This window comes from Otolemur garnettii, unplaced genomic scaffold (assembly GCF_000181295.1).
Source record: "Otolemur garnettii isolate 467f Iridium unplaced genomic scaffold, OtoGar3 scaffold00047, whole genome shotgun sequence".
NCBI classification, from domain to species: domain Eukaryota; kingdom Metazoa; phylum Chordata; class Mammalia; order Primates; family Galagidae; genus Otolemur; species Otolemur garnettii.
Window position 1 is genome coordinate 6,109,223 of NW_003852442.1, and position 27,754 is coordinate 6,136,976.

The window sequence follows — 27,754 nt, forward strand, 5'->3', positions numbered from 1 at the left end:
CTGGGGTGAGCAGCCCTGAGAGGCTGTACCCAGCTCAGACTTCCCACCAGCCATGGCTCACCTTCCATCTCATGTGTCAAGAGAAAACAAGTACACGTTTGTTTTTGTGAGCCTTTGAAAGTCTGGGGGTGCTTGTTACCATAGCAAAAGCTGACTATGGCATCATCCTTCCCGGTTAACTAGGAATATTTCCACAGCAAAAATTCAAGTCAGACCTTTATCTTTCATAACAGTTGCATAATCCAAAACATTCGACTATAACAGCAGTATACAAATAACAAGTAAATTCTCACCTAATGGATGAAAGCATTTTTTTTTTAATAACTGCACTAGAAAAATGAAGAAGAGACTAGATCAACCATTTATCTGTAATAAGAGCTTCAAAGCATCAAATGGTCACCAGTCAAACAGCAATAGCCAACTTACAAACAAAAACACAGAACCCATCTCGTTCGCAGCCCGGGGACTGCCTGTACAATCATGTATTTCCTCAACCCAGGGATGAGGGTCCTATTTTTAATTTCTCTTACATATAAAGAAACAAAAACAGAGCAGTTAAGAAACTTTCTCAAAAAAAGAAATGAATAACCTCATTTTCCTCATTCTCCACCTAATTCCTGGTAATGCCTCTTCAAATCTTAGTATTTTCTGGATCGCACTTTTAATATAACCACAACAGATTCATTTTTTAAAAATATTCTCAGCGTAGGCATTCCATCACCCCTCAGGAAAGTTACTCCTATGATCGCATATCCTGCAAATTCTGAGAACCATTCTAATAATTATTCCAGTTGTTCCACATAGCTGCGCCTCCTACTCTACAATACCATTCTCAAATCCTCTCTAAGATAAGAATCTCTTCCGAGGATCAAGAACCTGCCTTGCTCTAAATCCCGGCCCCAACCCTTCCCCATGTGGGAAATCTATGTTAATTCTATCTAACTGGAGCTATAAAACAGCAATCACGTATGGGGGGACAAAAGACAGAAACTCATAAAAAGGAATTAACATAGTCCCAGGAGACGCTATATATATAACGTGTACAAAACAGGTATCCAGGAGATTTTTAAAATGCAAACTCCTAAAATATTGGGACCGTACTGATATATTTGGCAAGCATTTTATTCAAAGCCCAAATACATACAGTAGAAACTCAAAATGATGCTATTTTGTGTTGGCAGATGTATTTTTCTACCTTCCCAAACTGTGACCAAAGGCTGGTTGGTCCAACTGAACAAAGCAATATCCTTCCTATAGGAAGGATATCTACTGTTTCCAAAATTTCTAAAAGCTATTTCAAAGACTCTTCTTTGAAAAATAAAATCAAATTAAATATAGTATTACATCCAGGGGATCACTTGCCCTGCATGGACTGCACAAAACACCTCTCGAGGGGGAAACCATCCCTTTCTCCTTTAGAATGAGGTGAGGACGTAACTGCCTTCTGATGGTCTTTGAACCATTCTTGCTCTCAAGTCAGAGTAAAGGAGGAACAGAAGACTCGGGTCCTGAAACTTGGAAAGAAGATTCCACGCTTTCTAATGAAACTATTTCTGGAATCCTCCAAAGACTGAATCCTTTGAGTGCAGTCGTAACCTCTTTACATCTGCGTGGTACGTCTTGCAAAGCTCGGGATAGCTCAGCCATGGCGGGAGGGATAAATAAATGGACAGAGACAAAAACATCTTTTGGTCCTAACCTGCCTTGATGTTTCGCCTTCCCTAAAAGCCCTGGTTAAGATATAATTCAAAGAATAAAAACTAAGGTAGAGGGAGCTGGGACAGTCCTATATCCTAAATGTACCCTTTCTCTTTCCTAAGGGTGATGGTGATTACCCAAATGTATACATGTCATAACATTTCATGGAACTGTACACATAGACCCACACACAAACGAGTACATGTAAAGACTGGTGGAACTCAAATAAAACCTGTAATTTAGTTAATACTACTGGGCCAATGCCCATCTCCTAGACTTGAATTTGAGACCACGGTCATCATTGGAGAGGCTGGGACCCTCTATACTTTTCTTTGTAACTTTTCTGAAAGTATAAAATTGGTTTTAAAATAAAAGTTTAAAAAAGACTAATATAGAGAATTCCATCAATTCAAAGGATACCAGTCATCATGGTAAACTATCAGTTCCGACAGAAATATCAGACTATACATTTCCCCCCAATAATTACCCTCTAGATCAGTGATAACCCAAGGAAATAACGCAAGTTACCTGCATAACAATGAAATTGTCTAGTAGCTATTTCAAAAAGGTAAAACCAAACTTTAATAATACTTTATTTAACCAAGTATATCTACGTTAGCATTTTGGGGTGGAACCTATATAAAAATGTTAATTAAATATTTTGGTTTTTATACTAAGCCTTTGAAGCCCAATGAGTATGATGTTTTATATTTACAGCTCAATTTCAATCCTGACCAGCTACATTTCAAGCATCCGATGGCCACATGTGGCCACTGGCTACCCTGTCAGGCGTCTCAGACCCAGATGCCATCTTTAAGTTGCTATTAAAAATCACCTTGAGCTGTTTTCACAATTGCCCCTTTTTATTGCCTTTGAATAAATGCATATTTCCAGCCTTTCATGCCTAATTTATGGTGGGAAGATATCCCACTTGAATGTAATGTACCGAAAGCTCTCTACCAATGGGCGTCCAGATGTGTTAATTTATAACAAAAGCACATCACAGTTCAACTTGAACAACGTCTGTAGCTTTGAAGACTTATAAGCACTATGATGTGTTCCTGGGGAAAGTGGAGAATCCCTTCCATCCAGATCATCTTTAAATGAAGGCTCCAATGTTAACGAGTTTGGGCACAAACACACATGAGAGCCTGACACCTTTTCTGTATCCTTCTGATAAAGTTGCATTAAAACTAGAATATCAGTGATGTAACCACAAAAAAGCTCCTAGTGGCTGCAGAAGGAAGCCTTTCCCTGTTCTGATGTTCCAGCTCTCCGTCTCCTTCGACACGCATGCGAAGTTTGCACACTCGACCTCTCCATGGCCATAAAACTTGCCTTGGCCACCTGGGATGTGAGCAGTGCTGGGGGATGTGGGCAGCATGGGTCAGCACACCTCCCTCATCCTCTGTCCCAACATCCAGCAAGGCAGGCTGCTGTGTCTGCCCAGGTGGCTGAGCGAAATCCCATCAAAACAGAGCCCTCTGAGCGACTCAGGAGTTTGAAATGCAATTTGAGCCAGAAATAAACCTTTGTTGCTCTGCGGCCCAGAGCGTCTTAGGGTGTTTGTTATTACAGCATAACTTGGTCTGCCCTAACACATAATTCCATCGTGGACTGTGCACATGTGGCATCGACCATCCCATCCAGGCTATCTCCCTGAATATTAGGGCTTATCGGATCTGCTATATAACCCAGGCTCTGCTGTACAGTGGTTTCATTACCAACCATAAAAACTATAACAGTGGAACTGTATAAACAAACCGAACAGTGTTTTTACTGTAAAACATGAATGTAATATAAATATTTGTCTTTGCCTTCTCTCAGCATCTGTAATGAGCGCAGAAAATTCATGCCATATGTTTATAGTACAAGCAGGGGGGAAAAAATAGATCTCAAGGATTCATTCGTGTGGGTGCAGGCTTAAGCTGTTTAATATTTTTAATTCATCCATTTTCAGGCACATATAAATTCTCCACAAATCATAAAATGCTTACAATTGTGAGTTACTAAATTCATGATTATTTCTACAGAGGGGTCCTGGCGACGGTGATAATGAAGTCAATTTCTCCGGCAGGATGGGAAACCACCAAGTGAATTCCCACGTTAAGAACCTTGCCTGTCCCAGTCCAGCCCAGCTCCACGAATCTGAATATAAAACCACTTCTCTGAAGACTTCAAAAGACCTACCCTACCTCTAGCTGGAAATGCCACTGAACGTTTGGGATCCTGACAGCTCCGACTTTTTCTTTTTTATGCCCGTATGGAGAAGCACTGAGCATGTTAAGTGGATTCTGCCTTCTTAGGATCTTCTGATACGGTGGAAGGAAGTGTTATCATGAGCACCGAGGTCTGTGCCAAGCACAGAATCCAGCTTCACACGCAGAGAGCAATGGGGGATGTTTTTATTTCAGAGGCTGTGATTGCGCCCTTGATGGGAAGCTGCTGAAGCCTGCCCAGAGTATTTGCTCAGTCTTTTAGGATGCGAGCCGAAAGGCACAGAGAATGATTCAATTTTCTCCAAATTGGCTCACGGACCAGAGGTTTCTGGAAACTGTCACCATCCTACAAAATCCAATACCACAGTGAGGAAGCTTTGTTTGAACAGGAATCAAATCCACCCAGAGGAGGCTCGGCCTGGCACCAAGAACCCAGCCCCCTGTGGGTCCAAGAGCGTGGACTGAGGGAGGAAGAGGTGGGGGGAACCTTGGTGGGTACGAGGCACCAAGAGGCAACATTCCGAAGCTTTCAGCTGGCTGGGCAGCACCTGGCAAGTGTTACCGAGCGTGTGCCTCTAGTTAGGTACTGTTATCTCATTTAATCCTGACAAGCACCCTCTGGTGCAGAAGTGCGGTGGCCCCATTTTCCGTAGGAAGGTACAGTCACACATGGAAGAGCACCATGACTAAGGTGACAGCACCGCAAGGGACTGGCAGAGCCAGGATTCTAACCTACACTGGTCTGATTCCAAAACCCATGTCCCCAACCACTAACTAGGCTGCCAGAGTCCAAGAAAACCTCTTGCCATCCTGACCGACTGGTCCTACCCCATCTAAATGTTATGAGAAACGCAGGGATTGTGTCTGCCACTGCCCAAATATTAGACAGCTCAGGACATAAACCAGGCCACTCACACACTCATACACACACACACGTCCCTAGTAGTGTGCTTGATATGATTATTATTATTATTGATTTATATATCTGCAGCCACACTTAGAGCCTTTGAGGACAAGGACAATGCCTAGTGTATCCACATAAGCTCAGAGTCCAGTGGGACGCCTGGCATACAATAGCACCCATAAATGTTTATTGACTACATAGGGCAACCAACAGGTAAAACAGCAAAGCACAATGGGATCGGTGCATATTTAAATACAAAATCTTGGACCACACGCTCATTGTCACTGCCACACCACTGGTCGTGCCTGACCCAGAGAAAGGGGCTGACACTATCTGCTGAATGATGGAAAGAAGGGAGGGAGGGAGGTGGGGAGGGAGGGAGGTGGGGAGGGAGGGAGGGAGGGAGAGAGGGAAGAGAAGTGCAGGAAAGAAACCCAGGAGCAGAGAGTATCAGAACACAGAGGCAGATGTTAGGAGGACAAGCTTGGCTGAGGTCCTTCCAAGCAGAGGAAATATTCTGTGCCAAGATGCAGAGAGTAGGGAAGGTTTAGGAACAGCAGAGAGTTTGATAAGGTTAGAACAAGAGAGAGAATGGGCTCGGCGCCTATAGCTCAACCGGCTAAGGCGCCAGCCACGTACACCTAAGGTGGCGGGTTCGAATCCCCAGCCCGGACCCGCCAAACAACAATGACGGCTGCAACCAAAAAATAGCCGGGCGTTGTGGCGGGCGCCTGTGGTCCCAGCTACTTGGGAGGCGGAGGCAGGAGACTCGCTTGAGCCCAGGAGTTGGAGGTTGCTGTGAGCTGTAATGCCACGGCACGCTACCCAGGGGGAGAGCTTGAGGCTCTGTCTCAAAAAAAAAAAAAAAAAAAAAGAGAGAGAATGATCAGATGTGAGCCTGGAGAGGCAGGCGGGGGCGGGGGGGCGGACAGACCACCCCCGGGCCCCAGGCAGTGGTTTTCTTCTTTGCTAGCACCTGGATAGCACACCCTAGGCACCAGTCCCAGTACTCAAGTACCACCTTAAGCACTTCAAAGGACTTCAGTTAATCTTCACAGCAGCTCTGTGGCTTCCGTTATGTTATCACCCCCATGTTACAGAGGTGACGGTCACCTGGTTCATGTAAATGGCAGAGACGAGATGCAGATTTAGCCAGATCAAATCCTAGGTCTATCACTTAAACCTGTATCACAGAGTCTGCACCCCATGGTTCCCAACTGGGAGCATAGACCTAGGAATCAGGCTGCACAGCAGGAGGTGACCGGGACAGGAGCAAGGGAGCAAATCTTTATCTGTATTCACAGCCGCTCCCTGTCACTCACATCACTCACAGCTGGAGCCTCCCCTTCTGTCAGATGGGGGGGGCGGGCACAGGATTCTCACAGGGGCACGAACCCTACGGTAAGCTGTGCATTTCAGGAATCCAGGTTGTACCTTCATCTGAGATGGAGCTGAGGACATAACACACTTGGGGTGTCACTGTCTCCCCTTAGCCCCAGATGGGACCGTCTAGTTACAGCAAAACAAGCTCAGGGCTCCCTCTGACTCTGCATTATGGTGAGCTGTGTAATTATTATATACATGGGTCACTACGAAAGTTTTGAGACAGACTGTGCAATGATCCATTATTTCACTTCCAAGAAACACAGTCGACAGCGTCCTTTCTTATTCACCTGTGTGAGTTTCCCCTTGCTGGGCTTATTGGTGCTGCTGGGAGGCCTTCATCTGCTTCTGTCCAGGCGGATTTTACTTCTGGGTTTTTGTGTGTCTCAAAACTTTCATAATGACCCACGTATATGACAACGCACTAATAATAGAAATAAAGTGAACCATAAACATAATGTACTTGAATTATCCCCAAAGTATCCCTCTCCATTCCCAGTTTGTGGAAAAATTTTCTTCCACAAAACTGGTCCCTGGTAGCAAAAAGGTTGAGGACTTCTGGCCTAATCCTTTCAGATTGATGAAGTCAGCCAGTCCTTCCCAAGACGGAGTCTAGTACTGACCTGGGACAGGCCAATGCTAAATGAATCCCTTCCAAGGGCCAGCATGCGAATAGACTGGGCTATTTATTCTTCTTAAATAAAGACTTTATATTCCCCTAGTTTGTCTACTTATAAATTTAAAATATATGCTATCTTTAAAAAAAATCTATATTTAATTATACAGCATCAGTAAAATTTCACTTGGGGAACGATAAGCTAACATAAATGAAGGCTTCCTATAGAAAAAGCTGTAATTTAAAATAAATTACTGCGTTAGTCAGAAAAAAAAATTACGTTCTTTACAGGGAGAAAAAAAAATATTATCTGGTATTAGGTAACCCTAGTCAATTAGAAAATTGCATCACTAGCAAAGAAGCAAACAAATAACCACCCTAAATTCCTCCTCTCCTGATGCAGAGCTCGCTGTTGATCCCAGCCGCGGAGGGTGCTGCCCGCTCTGGCCTGAGTTTCATTAAGGCTTAAAGTCAATTAAGCCACGAATTGGAACAATCATTCCTCCTTTGCAAAGTATTGATATGTTTTTTTTTTTTTTCCTCCTGGCCGCTTTAGGGCTTCTCCAGCGCTCACAGAGAGATTTATGTTAGACAATTTCTCTCTGATTAAAACAAATCATAGCTCAACAATTCTAATTTCCTCCTTTCCAAGCAAGAAATGATCAGAGAATGTTGAGAACAGTGATCAACACGCCTCTACCTCCCCATCAGACAGAGAATGACGCTGAAACCCCATAGAAACATTGCTAGAGACCTTCTCTGTCTACCTCAGTCCCTCTCTGCCTTTGTCCTTCGTCCCTGTGTCTCTGTCCTCTGGGCGTGTGTGTCCCATTTCTCCCTGTTTCTCTCCTCTTGCTCTCATTAATTTATCTTTCAGTTTGCATTTATCTTGACCGGCTTCAGGACAATTACTCATGAACCAAAAAGGAAGAGGGACATTAGAAGCAAAGCCAACACGGCCTGTTCTTTCTGCCCTAAGCAATAGGAAACAAAAAGGTTTTTATATTTATCTCCCAAACGCTAACATGTTAAGCCTTTCAATTTTTAAAGCAGTTACTAATTTCTGCTCAACCTAATCTCTCTGAGAACACACCCCCTCAAGCAAAGCCCAGAAGCCTCCTGGATTCCACCCCCGAGCTCTTTAAAATAGTCCCCTGTACTCTTGGGTTCTCCAGAAAGGCTCATTTTTTTTTAAAATTTGAGACAGAGCCTCAAGCTGTCCTCCTGGGTACAGTGCTATGGCATCATAGCTCATAGCAACCTCCAACTCCTGGGCTCAAGCGAGTCTCCTGCCTCCGCCTCCCAAGTAGCTGGGACCACAAGCGCCTGCCACAACACTCGGGTATTTTTTTGGTTGCACCCATCATTGTTGTTTGGCGGGCCCGGGCTGGACTCGAACTTGCCACCTTAGGTATATGTGGCTGGTGCCTTAGCCGCTTGAGCCACAGGCGCTGAGCCAAAAGTCTCATCTTTCCGTCCTTCAAAATCAAGTCAATGTATGAGTCCATTCTTCATTATAGCCAACTCCCACTTTTCCAGAATGTCTAGTAATTTTCAAAGCACTGGACTGACACGCATTTAATACAATGTACTCTAGATAACAAGCCTCTCTCTATCAAGCTAGGAGGTACTTAAGGAATTAGGGACATTCCAGTAGCATCAATGTGAAAATTAACTTACATAGCTCAATACCTAACAAAAAACATATTTGCACCTTCTGCTGGTCTGATTTCCAAAACCCAAACTACCTGCCCTTTGTGCAGGGGCAGCATCCTGCCGCCCAGGTTGTAACTCTGTAGGCTCAGCTGTCACTCTTCTACCTTCTCACTCTCTCAACAAATATTGACTCAGTCCTTCTTATGGACCAAGACGAGCAAGACAAGCGAAGTTCCTACGCTCCATGGCATTTAGTCTCTGCTGCTGCGTGAGCGTCGACAAACTCCTCAGCACCTCAGATTTTCATCTGCAAATAGGATTTGTGATGGCAGCTGTCTCATAGAGGTGTCACAAAATCTGCTGAATTAATGCATTTAAAGTGCTTAGCACTGTGACTAGAACCCAATACTAGTTAACAATATTATTATTATCATGAAAACATGGCAGCCAGTTAAATATACCACCCAATTGGTCATGAAGTGGCAGGTGTCATCTTCCTGCCCCACAGGCATTTCTGTGTTCTTTGTAAAAACATATCTATTTTTTTCTACCATAGGCAAATAAACAGCAGGATAATGTGTCTCCAAAGAAAGCATAATTAGCCCAATTCATAATTGCCAAGTCATGGAAGCAGCCCAAATGCCCATCAACCCGTGAATGGATTAACAAATTGTGGTAAATGTATGCCATGGAACACTATGCAGCCATAAAAAAGGATAGAGACTTTGCAAGTTTTCTATATACCTGGATGGAATTGAAACATATTCTTTTCAGTACAGTATCTTAAGAATGGGGGGAAAAAGTATTCAATGTATTCAAGACTATTATGAAGCCAATATATCATCACTTACACATTCATACGAATGATAAAACACAACTATAGTCCAGAAAGAAGGAGGGTAAGAAAGAAGTGGGGAGGGGAAGGGAAGAGGGTGGCAGGAGGGAGGGTATTTGGTGGGACCTTACCTACTGTGCACAATGCAATGGTACATTTCAAATCTACTAAGAGCAGTGGTTCTCAACCTTCCTAATGCCGGGACCCTTTAATACAGGTCCTCATGTTGTGGTGCCCCCCACCCATAAAAGTATTTTCATTGCTACTTCATAACTGTAATTTTGCTGCTGTTATGAATCATGATGTAAATATCTGATATGCAGGCTGTATTTAGGCGACCGCTGTGAAAGGGCCGTTCGACCCCCAAAGGGGTCACGACCCACAGGTTGAGGAACTGCTGACTAAGAGTATAGTATACATGTCTTACCACAACAAATAAGTGAGATGATGGTTATGTTAATCAGTCTGATTTAAGCATTCCACATTGTCTATCAAATCAGCACATTGTACCCCATAAAGGTACACTGTTATGATTTAATATAAATAAATAAAACAAAATAAATAAGAAGGCATAATTGTCTAAGTTACCCCATACAGAAAGTTACCCTGTACGGACATCTTGCAGGGGAGTTAAATTGGGTGATCTTAGAAAGAAAGCCCTTCGCCATCCAAAAACGTTACCAATTTGCAACCACGGTATACCCAAATGTAATCTGTTCATTCATAACTCTTCCTAAGATGACAAACAGCTTCACTAATTCATCCCTAAATCTGGCCTCATATTATTCTTGTATAAGTTCACTCAGATCATTGCTGCACCCTCAAAGTATTGGCTAAAACAGTATGCAGAGCCCAGTGGGTCACGCGTGACTAAAGGAAATGTTATTTTAAACAGATAATCTAAAGTGCTACAGAATTATTTCTGCTTTTCTTTGCTGTCTCCCCCAAAATGTCAGTGCTGGCAGGCCTGCAAGGATGTCAGGAACAGTGACCCAAGCCTGCAGTTTGATTATCGTCATTAACGGCACCGCCAAGTGTTCCAGCATCTCCTCCCGTGATGCAAATTGACCCAGGGAACCCAGGGTAAACATTTAACTGGCTCCACGCTGTCCACATTTACAGATGGACAAGCTGGGAACCATCCCAAACAGAAGACCACTCTGAAATGACAGGCACTATTACGTGTCAGTACATGAACCCTGGGTAGGAGACTGACACCATGAAAAGCCTTGGCTCTGTCTAACATAAAAACACACTCCTAGGCTTCAAGTACTCGTCACTCCCCATAAGTGGGGGAAGGTTCCAGAAGGTGGTGGAAAGCAAATGAACAAAAGAACCTCTAGAATAAAAACTTAGCAGTCCGCTTGACAATAAGAGATCTGGAGTCACGGTCAGGCTTTCAGCTGTCTGAAAACTAGAAACAGCCTTGAGCTGGAGGCCAGCTGAGCTTTTGTGGGAACAAAGGAGGCTCTAAGTAACAGGAAGACACTGGAAGTACAGGGACCAGGGGCAGCCAGGCCTGAATTTACCCCAGTTCCCTCTGGGGCTGGCTGGTTAGATGACTGGGGCTTCCCAGTTCCTCTCCTTGTTCATTTCACTCTTCAACTCTTCTGGGTTTGAGCATCAAAGTGTCTCATCACCTTCCATTAAGAGAAGGCGACAGAGAAGTAAGCGAGTTTCTCTGAGTTTTTGCAGTTTCTAAATTTGAGGAATGCTTTCCCTTAAAATTTGTGAAAGGTCCTCAGAGCAGGCACTGTTAAAGGAGCTCATTATTTTTAGCCTGTGGGACTCGGTTGATGGATTTTAAAGTATTCCTTGAATGTCAGGAACTAAGCGGGCTGCTCAGCACCCTCTCGTCTTTTCCAGCTCACCTCTGCCGCTCTAACCGCTGCTGACCTGAACCGTGGCTAACGGGTCAGTAGCATCTCCAGGCCTCACTGCTGCGCCCCCAATTTAGCATCTGTCTTTCTGCATCACTACATGTGGGCTGCATCGCCCCCACTCAGACCCTTCGATGGCAGCAAGGACTTAAGTGAATAAAGTCCACTCTCCTAAGACTGGAATCCAAACTCCCGAATGGTCTGTTGTCAGATGGCGCGTCTCCAGCCCCGTCCCCCACACCACACCCAAACCTGACTAGTACCATTCCTAGGACAGACCAGTCACGCTCTGTTCACGCCCTTCCCTCCCTCCACATGTGCCCCCGCCAGTTGGGCTGCAGACAGGGTGCAGACCACAGTCTGCCACTATGTCTTCCTTCACAGGCTCCTACTTTGAAGCACACAGGTCCTGGGAGTGTTGCTCTCACCATGCTCACCAGGTGCTGGCACTGGTTCCAGTTTGGGGGTGTCACCTGATCCGTCAAATCCCTCTGAACTATCTTGCATCACCCACTAGACCTAGCACATAATAGATGTTAAACAAATATTTGTACATTTTTAACAAAGTGTTAGGGATAGTTGGGAGAGCTGGGCTGGGAAAACATTTGAGTTTCATAAGCAAAGATAAAAATTTGAACTTGCCCTTTTATAAAAGAAAAAGCAAACAGTTATGAGCACTGCACGGCCGTGCATCGCCTCTCTGGCAGGCATCAGGAGCTCCTGGAGGGATTGTGGAGCACAGATTTCAGGCCCCACCTCCAGGGATTCTGATCCTGAAGCTCTGGGGTAGGGCCTGAGAATTCACATCTCTAAGAAGTTCTCAGGTGCTGCTGCTCTGGCAGGTCCGGGACCACACTTGAGTAACACCGTGGGAGTTTCCGAGCCATTGGAAACCATGGGGATTAATCAATGAAACTCCGTGGAGACCACTCCAGATGTGCCCTACCCTTTCCTGCCTTAGTAATAGCACCTTCCAACCCCCTCCTTTAGTATTTTTGTCTTCTTATTGCTTACAATGTGATGTAGATTTTAAGCATCCTGTAATTCATCAACTAATTCTCTCCTGGCTACACATTCCAAGTAATTAAAGTTCAGTAATAACTTATTCTTTCTGCTCCAGCACCTGCATTTCATTTGTTTATTTTCCCAGAGTCATAAATCTGAAGGGCTGTCAAAGTGCCATAATATTAGTGCAATAATCAAAGTTAATTAGTCCCTCTCAATAAACAACAACAAAGCCATTACAAAGATGCATTGAAGTCTCTCCCAGCTACCCAGTTTACAGACCGCATTGTAGTTGGAACAATTAGACTCTGAGAATTGTCAGTAAATAAGTGCAGTGTTCCTCGGTCATTTAAAAGACAGACTGTGCTCTTCCTTCCCGCTGATTCATTAACTCCAGGGAAGGCGAAGTGGGTCTGAGCTCCCGCGTCTGCATGCTCCCCAGCTGATGGCCTGTGCATGTCCCAGGCTACAGTAATAAAAGGGGGACAGAGGTTGCAGGATCTCACTGCCAACTTTAGTGACCTGATAGCTTCAATCACTTTAGATTTATTATTTAGGGAATTTGAGAGAGGTATTAGTTGGGTTCTAATAAGAAGGCAGCCAGTTTAACTTAGAGAGTAGAACCAGGGCCAGTAGGGAGGAGAGGAGGAGGATTCTGCCTTCAATATAAGGGAGAATTTTGTCATTAAGAGAGGTGCAGAACACGATGACTGCCTGGGGAGGAAGGGGGTTACCCATCAGAGGAGGAGCTTATGCCAAAGCAGGATCACCCTGATTAGGGGTGCTGGAATATAAAAGAGGTCTGCACATTGGAGAGAGGTCAAAGTGACCCTGGGGGGTCGATGCTACCCTCAGAACATCAAGGACACCTTGCATGTGATGGGGCCTGCTAGGGACCCGTGCATGTTTCATCCTTCAAACTCACTATCTGCTTTCTGTCAGAACTCCCTCTCCCATGGAGGCCACAGATCCTGTATTAGTTATAACAATCGTCACAAATTTTCTCCAAAGCCTAGTGGCTTATAACAGTAAACAGTTTGTATCATGACAAATTTGTGGGTCAGGAATTCAGAAGGGGCTTAGCTGCTGGATGGTTCTGACTCGAGATCTCTCACGATATGATCTGTCCAGGTGGGGGTCTGTGGTCATCTGAAGGCTTGACTGGGCTGGAGGATTCCAAGAGGGTTCATGCCCATGGCTTTGGTTCTGTGTCGCAGGGGCCTCCCCACAGGCCAGCTTGAGCATCCTCACTCCATGGCGGCTGGCTTCCCCTAGAGGGAATTGACCAAAAGTGAGAGCAAGGAGGAAGCCACTAGGAGTGGCTTCAAGCACAGGTAGCCTCGGGAGTCATGCCCTGTTGTTTCAGCCATGTTTGAGTCACTAGGTACAGCCCAAACTCAAGGGAGGAGAATTAGGCTCTGCTACTTGAAAGGATGATTATCAAAGATTTTATTGACAGATTTTAAAACCACCACAGCCATGCTCAAGGCTTCCTTTCATAATATCTTCAAAACCTGGTGACATGTGCAACCTCCAGTTGACTGGGGGGCGGTAATGACTTCCAGAAGAATCCTCAGGAACAGAGAGAGTGGGCCCTGCCACCTTCACTTCTCTCCATCATTAACTGTCTCCAAAGCTGGGACTCCTTCTGTCCCACTGGGCTGCCTCTGTGTAAATTAAGATTCGCTGCTATTTACATATTAGTCTAAAATAAACCCAAATCTCCTGCAGCTCACACTGCCCAGATCCGAGAGCGGCTGCCTCTAGCACAGCTGTCTCGCTGCTTGTCCTTGCATGGGAGGTTTTACCAGCACAAGAACCACTTCTCCTCTCTGTTTAATGTAACACTAGCTACATCAGAGACTTTCTAAATGCCCCATAATAAATTTGAAAAACAGGCTCTGGCATATTTTCTCCCCTCTTAAATAAGGGAGCTTAAATGCCGAGTGGCCAGGAGCAGGTCTCTTAGCCATTGGCTGAACACTACCAGAGGACGAAATCCATCTCTTCAAACTACGTCAAAATCGCTTAATAAGAGCTCAGGGGACCCCGTGTTAATAAAAGGATGCGTCGGCTCTGGGTTCTGCGTGATTGGGAGTGATGGTTGGAGCTGGCCACCTGAGCTTGACTTTCACTCCTTAAAACTCTGCGGTTCATCACAGCCCTCATTATACAAAGGTCACAACAGTTATAAAGTTTGAAAGATGCGGTTCAGGACTACGAGCAGTGGCCAGTAAAAAAAAAGATGAAGACACAGACCCGATGATCAAAGAGCAATGAATGACAGTGAAGACGGAGTCAACGCCGCATCTTCAGATGAGAAATGAAAAGGGAAAACTTGGAGATTAAGTACCGGGCACAAGATTTCAGTATTCTGGAGACAGGGAAAACTCGGAATATTTTAGCAACTGATTATGTCTGGGAGGGGGATGAATAATGTATTATCTGATAAAGACTTTTTGCTGGGCCTGTGACAAGAAAGGTCATATAGGCAACTAACAGAACAGTAAATACACCAACTACCACCTCAAAAGAAATCTGGGAAGGAGGGGAAAGGACCTTCCCTTGGCCGTCTCCGTCAGCTTCACCAGATTACAGAACAGAAAATCATGGATAGTGTTCTCTTTCCCAGAGAATCACAAGCAACCTGGTACTATGAGCCCAGAAACATTCTAACACATGCAAATCCCTATGAATACAACATCCAGCTCAGAGGGTAGAACCAAGGCCCATAGGTAGAAAGAGATAAGCCATGAGCATGCCAGAATTTTGGATAGATAACAAGATGGCTTTGGGGTCAGGGAAATATGGCCTCAAATCCTGGATCCACTATGTATATATCATTGTGTGAGCTTATGGAAGACTTTTCTCCTCTCCCTGCCTCCAATGCCTCGTCTGCACAATGGGCTTAAGACATAACACAAATATTTCACCACCAAATGCTAAGCGCAGTGCCTCGTACACAGACAAATGTGAGAACACAAAAACCAACCCAACCAGCAGGTGACAATAAGAAGGTGATATTTTGCAAACAAACGTTCCAAAGAAGAACTTCAGAACTTTATCTTTGCCGTGTGTGTGACACTGTGTGCTTATTGATTTAAGCAAGTGGCTTATGTAGTTCTTGCTGGTTCACAGACTTAATTTATATCATATTTTATTTATTGAAAATCCAATACTATCCAGAAAAACAATTTTTAAAGGAAAAAAATGAGGAACAAATCTAGTGGTTGATTTAGGATGAACCTTCTCAATATCTATAACTATTAATAATATGAATAGTTTTTATATTTTTGTTTAGCTAAAGATCATTCAAAGCAATGGGGATGAGTCCTGTAACTTGCCATGCCCTGAATAATGATCGTCTTTTTCAAGCCAAGACACCAGATCAGACAGGCACAAGACTTATGTGTTCCCCACCCCACCTTCTGTAGGCACCTCACACACACACACACACACGTACTGCATAAAAGACGGCCGCACACCTACGGCCTTCCATCTGCAAATGCAAATTATGGTATTTAAGCTTTTAGTATCAAAAGAGATTGGGGGAAATTTCCACAAGCAGTAAAACTAGACCAGTTCATGAAGGCACCGAATGGATTTGAGGGAACCTAAAAGTAGCTGGATTTCTGCAGAAGTCCTTAAAAGTGCAAGCAATTTATTACTTAGCATCGTGGCCCATCACTCCTTAATAATGTGTCATGAAAACACGGTGTGTCAGTGTCTATTAAAAGCACAACAGGCCTAGCTCAGGGGCTCATGCCTATGATCCTAGCACTTTGGGAGGCCAAGGCAGGAGCACGGCAGGAGGACAGGAGTTGAAGACGAGCCTGTAGCCCCAGCTACATGGGAAGTTGGGGTGAGACCATCACCGGAACCTAGGAGTTCAAGGATACAGGGAGCTATGACTGTGCCTCTGCAAGGCCAGTTACGGGGCTCATCCCTGTTGCTTTTCAGCTAAACAAAAATATAAACGCTATTCATATTCTTAATAGTTATAGCTATTGAGATGGTTCATCCTAAATCAGCCGCTAGATTCACTCCTCATTTGCTTTAAAAATTGTTTTTCGGTACAGTATTGGATTTTCAACAAATAAAATATGATAGAAACAAGTCTGTGAACCAGCCCTCCAGCCTGGGTGACAGAGTGAGACCCTATGTGTGTCTGTCTCGACCTCTCAATAAACAAACAAAATAAAAGCACAGCAAAGTGTGGAGCCCATGTGCCTAAGACAATGGTCGGCACCAAGCACACTGAATCTGAAAACTGCTCAAGTCATTATCTCCCATGCTCATCAACGCTGCTGCAGTGACGGTGAGACGGTGCTGCCAGTGTTTTCCTCATGCCTTTACTCCCGGGAGATAAATGGACCCGGTATTAACAGCACTAAAAATCAGAATCAGTGGAACACTTCAGCCACCAACCAAGTGGGAACAATCAGGCCAGCATGCGCGCTCCCCCCAGAATATGCACCTTCTGTTCCCTCGGACTAGTAAACCTTTTATTTTTACCCTTATCTCCTGCTTTCTCCATAACTATTTCAATATAAACCGCTGCTCCCTGTTCCTGATGACTAATCCCTTAATCACCTTTCCTAGATATATGCAAACTGTCCTTCTTTATAAATACAAAAGGAAAAGCAATCACATAAATAATTAAGATGGCTTTTCAAATGACGGTTGAGTGCTAATGTGAGCTACACGGGAAAATACTAATCAACAAACTAAATACAGCATCTATCACCATGGAGGGGTCCCGCCATTCAAAACCAGGAAAGGAATTCATGGCGATTTCGTTTGAATCACGCTGATAAACATCCTCCCTAGAGCTCCTCTTCAGCCACTTAGAGAGGTTAAGAAAAGATCCCTTTGCACTTTCACATCTGAATAAGAAATTATTGTTGTCATTATTAATATCAGCAGCTAACATTTAATTGAGCACTTAGTCTAATCCCATAATGTGTTCTTACTTTGCACACAGACGACGTGTTTAATAAAACCACCTGTGTGCCTTGATGTAGGTGTTATTATTGATATTTTAATGATGAAGAAACTGAGGTTTAGAAAAGTGAAGAAACTTGCCCAAGGTCATAGGGTGTACCTGCTTCTAATCTTCACCACTGTACAACAGTATAGCCCTTTTTATCAATGAGGATGATTTGTACCCCAGGGGCATTAAGTAATGTCTAGAGACATTTTTGGTTACAACAGAGGTAGAAGATGAAGGATACGGGACAGGGAGGGATTCTTTTATGTACTTTAGTCCTTAGTTCAAAGGCAGGTGAGCTCCGGGGCACTAAAGAGACCCAGTTTCTGAACTGAGGCCAATGGGCTAAGATGCCACGGCACAAAGCACCACAAAGACCACCCAGCTTGCCTTCTCTGGGACGCTTGGGAAACCTGGCTAAATGCCTATGAAAAGTCAAGAGTAGCAGAGCTGGACCCCTCTCGCATCCTCCTGAATCTCTAGAAGACATGAAGTCCTAAGGTAGAAGTTCAGAGAGCTTGGGCTTGAAGTCTTTCCTGAGAACCACACCTTTGCACCAAACCATACACAGGTGAGTCACTCTCCTGTCTGATAGGTGAACAGGTTCAAGACCACACCAGGGAGTCCAGGGTGTGTGAAATAGTAACTCCAAGAGAGTCATCCTTCTGATACACTGGCTATGTCAACCCCCAGGAGATGCCAGAATTTCATAGCACTCAATGGGCTCCACATATCACTAACGGCCAGTGCCCAATAACACGAGCTCTTTCACACTTCCTGTCTCACTCTTGACATAATAAAGACTTAGTGCAGGTCTGGACCACTCATGACAACCCCCACACTCTCTCAATCTGCCACTGCTGCTCCTCTGGCAAAATACCGGTGGGGGGGATGGTGGTGAGCTCAGATCTACTCACTGCCCAGTCAACTCAATCGCTTTCCTTCACGGGGCCTTGACTTTCAGATCTCAAGTTTTAGGGACCTAAATTGAGAAAGTCCTATTTAGAAATCCAAAAGGGTAGGAGGCAGGAAGAACTGGGAGCCCCCTTAGGTCTTTCGAGAGCTCTCCTTTGGGACACTGAAGCCTTGAGGTGTCTTGATACCCAGCAAGTCATTGTATGTGTAGTGCCCCTGGGATGTCCTCAGGCCTCAGCATAGGGCCATACAGACCTCCTCAAAGACTCTACTCCCATAAATCCTGAGTGAGGGAAAGCATGAATGATAGCACTGTGAGCTCAGACACACCTGTCATACGCAGTCCTAATAAGGAGACACTACCGCTGTGTAAAAAAAAAAAAAAAGTCACCCTGGCCAGGCACAGCAGCTCACACCTGTAATCCCAGCACTCTGAGAGGTCAGGGCAGGTGGATTGCCTGAGCTCAGGAGTTCAAAGACCAGCCTGAACAAGAACCAGACCCCATATCTAAATAACTGGGCCTCATGGTGGGCCCTTGTAGTCCTGGCTACTTGGGAGGCTAAGGCAAGTAGATTGCTTAAGCCCAAGAGTTTGAGGTTGCTGTGAGCTATGATGCCACAGCACTCTACCCAGGGCAATATAGTGAGACACTCTCTGAAAATAACAATAATAATAACAAAAGAGCCACCCCTCCATCTTGAAAACATGAAACACTTCCCACTCAACCAGCCACACACTGGCTCCTTTGGAGACACAGGAGATTATTAGGTGCTTGTCTTAGTGATAAGAGGCAGCAGTCTGTAATCCACATAAGGGTGTAAATGCGGCAGACCCTGTCTGTGGACTATAGAACACAGTTTTTAAATTTAAATATTATTGGAGGCTAGATGGGCCTCTTCTTCCTATTTCTTTAAGAGACAGAGTCTATGTTGCCCAGGCTGGAGTGTGAAGGCTATTCACTGGCACAATCGTAGCTCGCTGCTGCAGCCTCCAACTCCTGGGTGCAAGTAATCCTCCTGCCCCAGCCTCCAAAGTATTTGCGACGACCAGCAAGCATTGCTGCACTTGGGTCCTCCCTCCTTTTCTAATTACACTGAATGAATCGGCCGTTTATGAGGATGGTTTACTTCTGCACTCTCCGCATTATCCCGTTTTAATTGTTATCATTTCTTTTCTTATTTCTAACTTTGGAGCATCTAAACCATCTCAGCAGGATATTATTTCCCCATGAAACAATTAGTAGTAATAGTAGTAATTACATACAGGGTCTTAGTATACTTTTATATGGAATGTGTTTTTTACTTAAATTATGTTTTACCAAATAGCTGGATCTCCCTAAAAGCAATCTGAGAGCTCAACAAAGGATAGCTTGAATGTAAAGGGACAAAGGGCAGAGCAGAGTTGCCCCCTCTAAGAAATATGAGTAATCCTGAAATTAATCACTCCAGGAGATTCAGAAAGCAAAACCTGAAGGACACACACACACTTAGGATGCTGAATGGGGTAGAAAAGCGTGGCCGTGGGGCAGGGTAGTGAGATGCGACCTGGGGTTGGGAAGCCCAGTGGACCAAGCAAGGGGCCCAACTGGGCTCAGCCCCTGTGAGGCTCCAGAAGAGTCCCCCACACCACACCCTCCTGAACAAGAGAGAGAAAGTGCCCGGCCCGAGGCACAGCACAGAACAAGGACTGGTCGATTTGGTGGGGAGGCTGTCAGCTGCCCCCATTGTGGACGTGAGAACAGCATTCCCCCGGCTACGAAGCAGACACGAATGTTCTGAAACACGGCAATGGGACCATGCAGGGAAGGCAGGAAGAGAAACACCAGGCAGGGCAGAGAAAGCTGGGGGAGGAGGAAGGAGCCAGAGCCGAGAATGCCCGCAGAGCCTTGGCACGATAGAGTCTCCACTGCGCCAAACAGCCCAAAGACTTGTGAACGAGCTTTTGCTGCAACAAAAAACTTTGGACGGTTGTAAGAATCCCCCGTGAGGTGCCAATATGTTGCAGCGCCTTCCCAGCCCCGATCCTGGTATGAGTCATCCCAGATGAAGTATGAACACACTCAAGCTGGCTAGCAGCTTGAAAAACTGGAGTCGATCACCTTGACCTTGAGAAACACGAGGAGGTGGTATTTAATGATATGCCAGATGAAATCCCTGCACAGAGACCTGAGCTGAGGGAGGACCTGAAGGAAAGTGGGCCAGCAGGGGTCAAGGGTCCGGAAGAGGGTGGCTGGGGACCAAGACCAACTGAGGTCATCGACGCAGTCTTAGGACTTCGCACACTGTCTGTGTGACATGAATAGCACGGTGACATGACAGGGTGATGGCAGCTTCTGATGTTAAACATGAGCTTCCAAAATCATGATCTAGGGGAAAAGAAGAGCCCGGTACAAGAGAATACACAGAACAGTGAACAGACCAGAGGTGATGAACGGTTCAAGTTCCTTCAGCCCACAACCTACTAAATCCAAGTGAAACGTTTGAAATGTGTCTTGAGCATCCACTCTTGGCTCCTTTTCCCGTGTCCCAGACAATGAATGCTTCCAGATTAGTTCTTTCCCTGGGATTTCCGCTCTACCTCAAGGTCCTATGAGACAGAGTGCAGAACTACACAATGAACAATTCTAGCACATGAAACAAACTCACAAGGCCCCAGTTACAGCTTCCAATGCTGAAAGAGAGACTGAGTCGGGGGGCCTTCAAGGTCACCCCATCCAATCTTCGTTAGAGAGGAAGAAACTGAGGCACCTAACTGATCAAGAGATGCACCCAAGGTGCCACAAACCATTACAGCAGTTCCAGGAATCTGTCTCTATCCAGAAAATGACAGATAAAATGGAATGAAAAAAGATGAAATTTATTCTCTTACACACTGAATTCAAAGGAAAGAAGAGGGTACATTCAAAGATGCAAAAACAATTATGCTCAGCATTATCTCCCAAGACAGGTTTAATCATTAATACCACTGTATACCATGGTTACTACGGCATTGCTAGGGCCACTGAAATTTTATGTTTCTAGTTTTTTTTTTTTTTTTTTTTTTGAGACAGAGCCTCAAGCTGTCCCCCTGGGTAGAGTGCTGTGGCATTACAGCTCACAGCAACCTCCAACTCCTGGGCTCAAGCGAGTCTCCTGCCTCCGCCTCCCAAGTAGCTGGGACCACAGGCGCCCGCCACAACGCCCGGCTATTTTTTGGTTGCAGCCGTCATTGTTGTTTGGCAGGTCCAGGCTGGGGATTCGAACCCGCCACCTTAGGTGTACGTGGCTGGCGCCTTAGCCGGTTGAGCTATAGGCGCCGAGCCATGTTTCTAGTTTAAAATATTTCATCAAATGGGCAACGTTTTACAAGTTGGACACTCTGTGCTGCCAGGCAACAATCGCCTGTCAACCTTGTCCTGGGAATGGAAATTGAAGCCACCCTGGTAGACAACAACTAAGAAACCAGTACCAAAAATTTTCAAAGCATATTCCCCTGAATTAAGGAATATGCTACTAAGATTCTGCTCATGGGGGCCCGTTCACTGCAGCATAGTTTAGGCCCAATCTTCCATGAAACTGTAACGACTCATGCAGGAAAGAGAAAACTATAAAATGGCTTTGGCTGGAATAACAAGCATCAGCAAACTATGCAAGCAACCTCCACGTCCCCCAGAAAGGACACTGGTGACATAACTCATAGCATAAGATGACGGAATATTACGCAGTCCTTAAAGGCAACGAAAGAGATCTGTACACACTGATAAGGAAAGACCTCCGATGATATTAAGTAAAAGAAAAAAAAATCAAAGTACAGAATGGTACATGTGTTTACTTGTATATATGTAACCTTTTACTGGAATGATACACGCACACACAAAAATGGTTAATAATGTTTCCCTTCCAAGAGCAGACGAAGAAAGAATGTGCACTGTTTATCGCTTGCCTTCCCATTCTGCACGAAGAGTCAAATCATATGTATGAATTACCATTTGTTCTCTGCTTTATACCTCTCTGAAGGTTACTACTGTCCCACCTAATAGAGGTTATTACTTTTTACCTTTAGTCAAAAAGATGCTCAGAAAATCAGAAAAAAAATAGAGCATTGCCTTTTTTAAAATTTAACCCAAAATAATGAATCCAGAGAGCTCAAGATGAGTTCATTTGACACATACAGAATTTGCAATATTTCATCAGAAGTATACTGAAAAAACACAAACAGATCTTCCTTCTCTTTGCTTTCCGGAATTTTCATGCCAGAACACTTGCAGTTTTCTGAAGTCAACTATGGTCTGTTTCTTCAAGATGGCAAGAACGTCTTTCAGTGTTCAGAAAATGAAGGTGGCCTTGGCAAGGATTACGCAGGCTCCGTGCACTGTCCCCATGCCCGTGGATCTGTCGCCTCCCCCGGCCACTGCTCAGGCCACTATCCCACTCCATTTCACCCTTCTCTACCCTCCCCCAGTCCACTTTAAGATCTCAGCTCAATCACTGCTTCCTCGGGGACACTTAACAATCTCCCAACTCCCTGGTATTAATCACTATCCCACAGTATCACTCACCATTTTTGCAAGTTTACACTCATGCCTAAGTTTCCTGGGTTAAATTTGTCTTCCACGACAGGCTAAAAGTGCTGAAGAGACAGTGACAATGGCCATTTGACCTTAACAGCAGCAGAGTGCAGCACCCATCATAGTCACACACTTCATGATCAAGTGAATGAATGGCAAGTGAAGGAATAAACGCAGTCTGTACTTCATGCAAAGCCCAGAGGTCATGTTACATAAGCACTCAGCTTCCATCCCTCCCTAGCTCACACCCCCTCACATCTTTCTGGAGACCCCACCTGACATCCTCCAACCTCCCACTGGCACCTTCCCTGCCTCTTCCTATTCCACCTTCCTTCAACCACACCAGCTTCCCTGATGACCCTTGAATTCTCCAGGCACCACAGGGCCTTTGCACGTGACATTTCTACTGCTAAGAACGTATCTTCCCTGACATTTGCATGGCTTACTGCTTTACTTCATTCAGGTCTCAGGCTCAATGTCACTGCTTTGGAAGGCTCCTGCTGAGCACCCATCAGAAAGAGCTCTGCTGTCAGTCCACAGCTCTTCTGCTTTGCTGAACTTGATTAACCTTATAGCAGCCTGACACCACGTTAAACATTAAACTTGGTTATCCCTTTGTGGTCTTTGTCTCCCAGAAGGTAAGCCCATGAGGGCAAGGATTGCATTCTGTTTGATGCTACACCCTAATCCCAAGAGCACTGCAAGCCTTCAATAAATGTTTATGCAGAGCCATATTAACGCCAACATCCACAAAGAGAGAGAAAAGCAAAAAAAAAAAAAAAGGAAAAAACACACACAAGAGATAAGATTAAAGCCTACTCCCTTCTAATCTTAAAAACCATGCACATAACAACCTCCTAGCTGCATTCCCTGGTGCTAACCACATTTTATTTTTCTTAACAAATGAGTTAAGTGAGTAAACATTTTCAAACCACTGACTAATAAGGCAGATGACACTGACAGTGAACTACAAACAAACTCATGGATAATAATGGGCTTGCTCATCCTTTCATTCATAAAATAAACAAAGTGAAGATGACTTTAAAAATAAAGACGTTATTCCAAAAGCAATAAACTGTAGATGCTGCACTAAAATCTCCGCGTGCTTAGCCTGGCATGTGCATTGGAGAATTAAAAACAGAAACGGTCAAGTGCTTACCCATTCTTCTAAAATGCGAGACACGGCTTCACTGGCCCTCGCCATATTCCTGCAGGCCAGGATTACGTGGGCACCGTGGAGGGCAAACGACTTGGCAGTTTCAAACCCTGTGGGGTAAAGGAAAGTCACCATTAGGAAGCATAAAGTCACACCTTGAGTCACGATGAGTGGCCTTCACTAAGCATCAACTGCATTGCCCTGGGGGTTCTCAACCAGGGGCAATTTTTTCCCCAGGGGCCAGGTACAAATGTCTGGAGACATTTTCAGCGGCCACAACTACAGGGACAAGTGATACTGGCATCTAGTGGTGTAAAGCCCAGGGACGCTAAAAGGCTTCACAGACCCCCAACAACAAAGAATCACCTGGCCCAGACGATCAACAGTATGAGCGTGAGAAAACAGGCACAGTCATTTCCAAGTTGAAGGCCAGGCCATACAAGAGGAGTTCATGGCATGGCCAGCTATTTATCCAGCAGTAAGGACCAGATCCTTCCCTGAAGGTTAAGGACAGCATGCTCTGCTCTGTGACAAGTGTTTCCACTACCTCTGCTACCACCAATGGCACCCCAGGTTTCTGAGACCCACCCTCCTACTGAGAACAATTAAAACACCTGGCCACATCTGTGTACACGGGCGTATACACACACACACACACACGTCTGTCTGAATCAGAAGGACACAATGACAGAAGTTCTACAGTCAAGATCTGAAAAAGTTAAACGGCCAGCATTTGGCAGCTTTTACCCCTCAAGTCATATTACGGTTCCAAAAGTAGTAGTTGAGAGCCTGGGAAGATAGGCTCAGCTACTGGCAGTCTGGTAACAAAAAATAAAAACACAAATCTGAGCTTAGGGCCCTGGTAAATACACCTGACTTTTGTTTGGGGACTTAAAGGGTTGTGCCCTTGTAAAAACCAGCCTTCAAAAGGGTAGAAACTCAACTTCAAGCCATTTCTCTTTCTAATCAAACTGAAGTGATCTGTCCCTATCTACCTACCAGAAGCAAAAAAAAATGTTCTCTAGAGGAAGAGTCTACAATGATTTCAAGCTCTCACACAAAATCTCTGGTATGAAGACAAAAATAGCTAGGCATACAAAAAGACAAGATTTCACCAAAAGCCAGGGGGAAAGAAACACATGTATAAGTGATCCACCTAAAAACATCAGCAGAAAAAGCGATTTAAAGAACTCTGACTAATATGTTAAAGGAACTAAAAGATAAGGTGGAGAATTTTGCCAGGGAACTATAAACAATAATAAAAAAAAAAAAAACCAAATACCCTGAAACTTAAACATGGTAAGAGTAATTAAGTATTCAACGTAAAGGTTTAACAAAAGACAAGACAACGCTGAAGATACGATTTGGGGAACTAGAAAATAAGTTTAAAAATATCTAAAATAAGACATAAAGAGGGTAAAAAAAAATAAAGCAAAGAACAAAAGAGACATGTGAAGCCCATTTTCTTATGCTCTTACACATACATGTAATCTTAGTCCCAGTAGATTAAGACATAAGCAACATTTGAATACATGATGGCTGGTAATGTTCCAAAATTAATTTAAGATACCAAGTCACAAATTCAAGAATTAAGCCACAAACAGAATAAAACAGATAGATACATAAATAGACGTTTCACACCAATGCATAGGACAATACAACTACTGAAAACTGAAGATAGTCTCAGAACAGTTAAGAGACAAGCAGTAACACTGATAGCTATACCGCTCCATGAAAACATGAAAGCCAGGGCTGAAAGAAATAAAACTTCTATCTTGGAATTCTATACCTGGTGAAAATATCCTTCAAAAATGAAAGAGAACAAAAAATAATAAAAAAAATAAAAATAAAAGAGAACAATTTTTGGACAAAACAAATCTGATTCATTAGTAGGCTTATCTTTAGGCAGAAAGAAAATGACCCTTGCTAAAATTCGAGAAATGCAAAAAGCAACAAAGAACTATGTAAAGAGTGAAGACATGGAAAGACTAAATAATGACAGTAATATTTTTTTGTATTAAAACATGCAGCAAGAATGATTATATTAATAATAATAACACATAAGAGGTGAGATTATCCTAAGGCCTTTGTTTCATCCAGAAAGTAATATAGTACTGATTTATATTAGACTTTAATAAGTCAAAGATCCAATTTGTAATCTCTACAAATTTAACAAGCTAATGGGAAACAAAAAAAAAAGTAGAACAATAAAAAGAAGGCAAGAAAGGAATAAACAAAAACCACACAAGTTAAATAGGAAGCCAGTAATAAGGTGGGGTACATTCAAACCCAAACAGATTTGTAATTACATTAAATATAAATGGACTAAAGATTGCAATTAAAAGATAAAGGTTGCCGGACTAGATAAAACACACACACAAAATGTTCCTTTTAAAAGAATATGCATTATTTTTTTGTATGTTTAAATATAAAGAAAAAAGTTTAAAGAAATGAGAAAGATATACCACGTAACATGAGCTGAAAAAAATCAGGAATAGCTATGCAAATCTCAGAAAGCAAGAAGTATTACAAGAGAAAAAGCCTCATATTTCATAATGGTAAATATCAATTCACAAGAATATACATTGACTCTAAATTGGTATGTACCTAGTAACAGTCTCTCCTATATAAGTCAAAAACTGACAAAATTAAGAGGATAAACAAAGAAATCTACAATCATAGTGGGAGATTTTAACATGTCCCTCTTGGTAACAGACAAAATAAAAATTAGATACAAAAAGAAAGTTCACAGAAGATTTGAACATAACTGACAAACTGGAAATAATTGAATATGCTAAACAGTGAATGTAGCAGCAAAATATACATTCAAGTTCCCTAGGAATATTATCAAAATTGACTATGGACAGAGATCAAAGCAAGTCTTGCCAAATTTGAAAACACTAAAATTGGAAAGCATGCTCTTTAACCACAATGAAATTAAATTAGAAATCAATAACAAGGTCCTAGAAAAACTTCAATGTTGAGACAAACCTGAAGTTATTTTTTGAGATTCTGTGAAATTCTGCATTCCAAAATATCCACTTATTTCCTAAGGATGAGTTCTAATACTTAGATGCTAAAATAATACACAAGGGATTTCAAATGTGAAATATTCACCTACACCTGTTTGCCTCCTCTTAGGTTTGTGAACCCCTATCGCCAAGCTGTGAGGCAAGAAAACAATAAAATCTGAAATTTACTCATTTTTACCTGTGACACCAATTTTACCCCTTATCACAACCAGTGAGCCAGAGGCACCTAGATTGGTTTGGAGAAGAGAGAGAAGTAAAACACCAGGTTTTGGAGCCCAGCTGTTCCAATACAGGCTGGGGGCAGGCAGGGGATGAAATCTTGCTGACGGATGTGCCCCATCAATCAGGCTAATGAAATGCTGACAGCCATATGGCAGCAACATGAAACAGCCACACATCACTTCCCTCGTAAGCCCGGGACTTCTTTATCCAGAAGAACTGGGAGAAATGGTGGGCTCTGGGTCCCTTTGAAGTTTCCAGGTCAATGCAACGATCAGAAATATTTTTCCTCACAGTCTCATCAGATGGTATTAAAGGAGAAATAAATGATGTAGGAGACTGGGGGAAAAGTGATACACACAATTCTTAGCCATTCTGTAGTAGCCACATTTTTATTTTATTTGTTTTGTGTGAGACAAAGTCAAGGCTAGAATGCAGTGTCATCAGCCTAGCTCACAGCAACCTCAAACTCTTGGGCTCCAGCGATCCTCCTGCATCAGCCTCCTGAGTAGCTGAAACTACAGGCATGTGCCACGAGACTCAGCTAATTTTTCTATTTCTAGTAAAGACAGGGTTTCCCTCTTCCTCAGGTTGGTCTTCAACCCCTGAACTCAAGTGATCCACCCACCTTAGCCTCCCGGAGTGCTAGGATTTCAGGCGTGAGCCTCTGGGCCCATTTTTTTTTTTTTTTTTTTTTTT

General features: G+C 43.7%; 1 protein-coding gene across 1 annotated transcript in view; it reads right to left on the minus strand.

The window, feature by feature from the left end:
* WWOX (WW domain containing oxidoreductase) overlaps window positions 1–27,754 on the minus strand; it is a 970,358-nt gene that overhangs the window by 886,911 nt on the left and 55,693 nt on the right. The window contains exon 5 of the mRNA XM_003791310.3: window positions 23,808–23,914. Coding sequence (XP_003791358.1) covers window positions 23,808–23,914 — 107 coding nt within the window. The remainder of the gene's footprint in view (window positions 1–23,807; window positions 23,915–27,754) is intronic.